The sequence below is a fragment of the Mustelus asterias genome, unplaced genomic scaffold (assembly GCF_964213995.1).
Source record: "Mustelus asterias unplaced genomic scaffold, sMusAst1.hap1.1 HAP1_SCAFFOLD_4256, whole genome shotgun sequence".
In the NCBI taxonomy this organism is placed as follows: Eukaryota; Metazoa; Chordata; class Chondrichthyes; order Carcharhiniformes; family Triakidae; genus Mustelus; species Mustelus asterias.
This window is the reverse complement of record NW_027594201.1, coordinates 827-5,000: the sequence shown is the minus strand read 5'-3', so window position 1 is coordinate 5,000 and position 4,174 is coordinate 827. Positions and strand designations below refer to the sequence as shown.

The 4,174-nt window shown below is 53.8% G+C and overlaps 1 protein-coding gene across 1 annotated transcript in view; it reads left to right on the top strand.

Annotated features, from left to right (window-relative positions):
- The window catches only part of LOC144491029 (amyloid beta precursor like protein 1-like), a gene marked incomplete at its 3' end in the record, with an annotated part of 18,262 nt that extends 15,588 nt beyond the window's left edge, over window positions 1-2,674 (top strand). The window contains exons 4-6 of the mRNA XM_078208706.1: window positions 420-578; window positions 1,596-1,724; window positions 2,575-2,674. Of these exons, the coding sequence (XP_078064832.1) occupies window positions 420-578; window positions 1,596-1,724; window positions 2,575-2,674 (388 nt within the window). The remainder of the gene's footprint in view (window positions 1-419; window positions 579-1,595; window positions 1,725-2,574) is intronic.
- Between the last annotated feature and the right edge of the window lie 1,500 nt (window positions 2,675-4,174).

Sequence of the window (4,174 nt, the reverse complement as noted above, 5' to 3'; positions counted from 1 at the left end):
GTACCTGTATTTGGGGACTGTGTACCTGTGTTTGAGGACTGTGTACCTGTGTTTGAGGACTGTGTACCTGTATTTGGGGACTGTGTACCTGTGTTTGGGGACTGTGTACCTGTGTTTGGGGACTGTGTACCTGTGTTTGGGGACTGTGTACCCGTGTTTGGGGACTGTGTACCTGTGTTTGGGGACTGTGTACCTGTGTTTGGGGACTGTGTACCTGTGTTTGGGGACTGTGTACCTGTGTTTGTGGACTGTGTACCTGTGTTTGGGGACTGTGTACCTGTGTTTGGGGACTGTGTACCTGTGTTTGGGGACTGTGTACCTGTGTTTGGGGACTGTGTACCTGTGTTTGGGGACTGTGTACCTGTGTTTAGGGACTGTGTATGTGTTCCCAGTCTGACTATTTTGGGACATTTCCGCAGCATTTCCAGCAGATTCTGGGCACGCTGGAGGAACAAGTGGCCTCGGAGCGTCAGCGTCTGTTGGAGACACATCTGTCCCGCGTGTTGGCTTTGCTCAATGATAATCGCCGCATGTCCCTGGAGAACTACCTCACCACCCTGCAAGCTGAGCCCCCGCAGGTGGGCGCTTCCTGGGGCGGGGGGAGGGGGCGGCTGGGACTGTCTGTCTGCCTGTGGCTGTCTCTGTGTCGAATTGTCTGTCTGTCTGCCTGTGGCTGTCTCTATGTCGAGACATCTGTCTGTCTGCCTGTGGTATCTCTGTGTCTAGACATTTGTCTGCCTATGGCTGCTCTATGTCGAGACATATGTCTGTCTGCCTGTGGCTGTCTCTGTGTCTAGATGTCTGTCTGTCTGCCTGTGGCTGTGTCTAGACATCTGTCTGTCTGTGGTGTCTGTGTCTAGACGTCTGTCTGTCTGCCTGTGGCTGTCTCTGTGTCTAGATATCTGTCTGTCTGTCTGTGGCTGTCTCAGTGTCTAGACATTGGTCTGTCTGTTTGTAGCTGTCTCTGTGTCTAGACGTCAGTTTGTCTGTCTGTGGCTGTCTCTGTGTCCAGACATCTGTATGTCTGCCTGTGGCTGTCTGTGTCTAGACATCTGTTTGTCTGCCTGTGGTTGTCTCTGTGTCTAGACGTCTGTTTGTCAGAGTGCTTGTGGCTGTCTCAGTGCCTAGATGTCTGTCTGTCTGCCTGTGGCTGTCTCAGTGTCTAGACGTCTGTCTGTCTGCCTGTGGCTGTCTCTGTGTCTCGAAGTGTGTCTGTCTGACTGCCTGTGGCTGCCTCTGTGTCTAGACGTCTGTCTGTCTGCCTGTGGCTGTCTGTGTGTCTAGAAGTGTGTCTGTCTGACTGCCTGTGGCTGTCTCTGTGTCTAGACGTCTGTCTGTCTGTATGTGGGTGTCTCAGTGCCTAGATGTCTGTTTGTCTGCCTGTGGCTGTCTCAGTGTCTAGACGTCTGTCTGTCTGCCTGTAGCTGTCTCTATGTCTAGACCTATGTCTGACTGCCTGTGGCTGTCTTTGTGTCTCGATGTCTGTCTATCTATCTGTGGCTTGTCTCAGTGTCTCGATATCTATATATCTGTCCTTGGCTGTCACTGTGTCTAGACGTCTGTCTGACTGATTGCCTGTCTGTCTTCCCCCTCAGCCGAACCTTGTACGCAAAGCCCTGATCCGTTACATGCAGGCGGAGTGGCGGGATCGCAAACACTCAGTCCGACATTATCGACATATCCGCTTCATAGATCCCCAGAGAGCCCAGCAAATGAAATTCCAGGTGGGTGGTCAGAGGGTCAGCCCCAGCGAGAGGGGGGTCCCAGATTCCACTCTCTGTCTCTCTGTCTGTCTCTCTCTCTCTCTCTCTGTCTCACTGTCTGTCTCTCTCTCTGTCTCTCTCTCTCTCTCTGTCTCTCTCTCTCTGTCTCTCTCTCTCTGTCCCCCCCTCTCTCTCTCTGTCTCTCTCTCTGTCTCTCTCTCTGTCTCTCTCTCTCTCTCTCTGTCTCTCTCTCTCTCGGTCTCTCTCTCTCTCTAACTCTCTCTCTCTGACTCCCCCCTCCCCTCTCTCTCCCTTTCTCTCTCTCCCTCTTTCTCTGTCCCTGTCTCTCTTTCTCTCTCTTTCTCTCTCTCTGTCTCTCTCTCTGTTTCTCTGTCTCTCTCTCTCTCTATCTCTCTCTCTCTCTGTCTCTCTCTCTCTCTCTCTCTGTCTCTCTCTGTCTCTGTCTCTCTCTCTCTCACTCTCTCTCTGTCTCTCTCTGGGTCTCTCTCTGTCTCGCTCTCTCTCTGTCTGTCTCTGTCTCCCTCTCTCTCTCTCTCTGTCTCTCTCTCTCTCTCTGTCTCTGTCACTTTCTCTCCCTGTCTCTCTCTCTGTCTCTCTCTCTCTGTCTCTCTCTCTCTGTCTCTCTCTCTCTGTCTCTCACTCTCTCTGTCTCTCTCTCTCTGTCTCTGTCACTTTCTCTCTCTGTCTCTCTCTCTCTGTCTCTCTCTCTCTGTCTCTCTCTGTCTCTCTCTCTCTCTGTCTCTCTCTCTCTGTCTCTCTCTCTCTGTCTCTCTCTCTCTGTCTCTCTCTCTGTCTCTCTCTCTCTCTGTCTCTCACTCTCTCTCACACACGCTCTTTTTCCCTCCCTCAGGTTTTTACCCACCTGCGTGTGATTGAGGAACGGATGAATCAGAGCCTGGCTTTGCTTTATAATGTCCCAGAACTCGCCAAGGCGCTGTCTGGCGATGTGGGTAAGTGGCAGATATTAACCCCCTGCCCCCACGCCACCCTTCACTGAGTCCCACAGAGAGTGTAAGAGACCCCCCACCTCCACCCCGGGGAGTGACTGTGACCCCCAGGGGGAGGGGAGAGCTGAACAGATTCCCCCTCATCCGTCTAAACCCCAGTGAGTACAAGCCCAAACTGTCCAATCTCTCCTCGAACGTCAACCCCTTCATCCCCGGAATCAATCTGGGGAACCTCCTCTGAACCGCCTCCAATACTGCCACATCCTTCCTCAAATAAGGAGACCCAAACTGGACTCAATACTCCAGATGGAGTGACACAGTGGTTAGCGCTGCTGCCTCACAGCGCCAGGGACCCGGGTTCCATTCCCGGGGGCACGGTGACACAGTGGTTAGCACTGCTGCCTCACAGTGCCAGGGACCCGGGTTCGATTCCCGGGGGCACGGTGACACAGTGGTTAGCGCTGCTGCCTCACAGCGCCAGGGACCCGGGTTCCATTCCCAGGGGCACGGTGACACAGTGGTTAGCGCTGCTACCTCACAGCGCCAGGGACCCGGGTTCGATTCCCGGGGGCACGGGGGCACAGTGGTTAGCGCTGCTCCCTCACAGCGCCAGGGACCCGGGTTCGATTCCCGGGGGCACGGTGACACAGTGGTTAGCGCTGCTCCCTCACAGCGCCAGGGACCCGGGTTCCATTCCCGGGGGCACGGTGACACAGTGGTTAGCGCTGCTACCTCACAGCGCCAGGGACCCGGGTTCGATTCCCGGGGGCACGGTGACACAGTGGTTAGTGCTGCTGCCTCACAGCGCCAGGGACCCGGGTTCAATCCTCGGCTTGGGTCACTGTCTGTGTGAAATTTGCACATTCTCCCCGTGTCTGCGTGGGTTTTCTCCGGGTGCTCCGGTTTCCTCCCACAGTCTGAAAGACGTGCTGGTTGGGGTGCGTTGGCCGTGCTGAATCCTCCCTCAGTGTCCCCGAACAGGCCCCAGAGTGTGGCAACTCAGGGAATTTCACAGTAACTTCATTGCAGTGTTAATGTAAGACTACTTGTGACACTAATAAATAAACTTTACTTTTACTTTAAGCATACCGTTCATAGAGAAGGAAAGGAGAGAGTGCAGAATGTAGTGTTACAGTCATAGCTAGGGTGTAGAGAAACATCAACTTAATGCGAGGTAGGTCCATTCAAAAGTCTGACAGCAGCAGGGAAGAAGCTGTTCTTGAGTCGGTTGGTACGTGACCTCAGACTTTTGTATCTTTTTCCCGAAGGAAGAAGGTGGAAGAGAGAATGTCCGGGGTGCGTGGGGTCCTTAATTATGCTGGCTGCTTTTCCCGAGGCAGCGGGAAGTGTAGACAGAGTCAATGGATGGGAGGCTGGTTTGCGTGATGGACTGGGCTACATTCACAACCTTTTGTAGTTCCTTGCGGTCTTGGGCAGAGCAGGAGCCCCAGACCAAGCTGTGATACACCCAGAAAGAATGCTTTCTATGGGGCATCTGTAAAA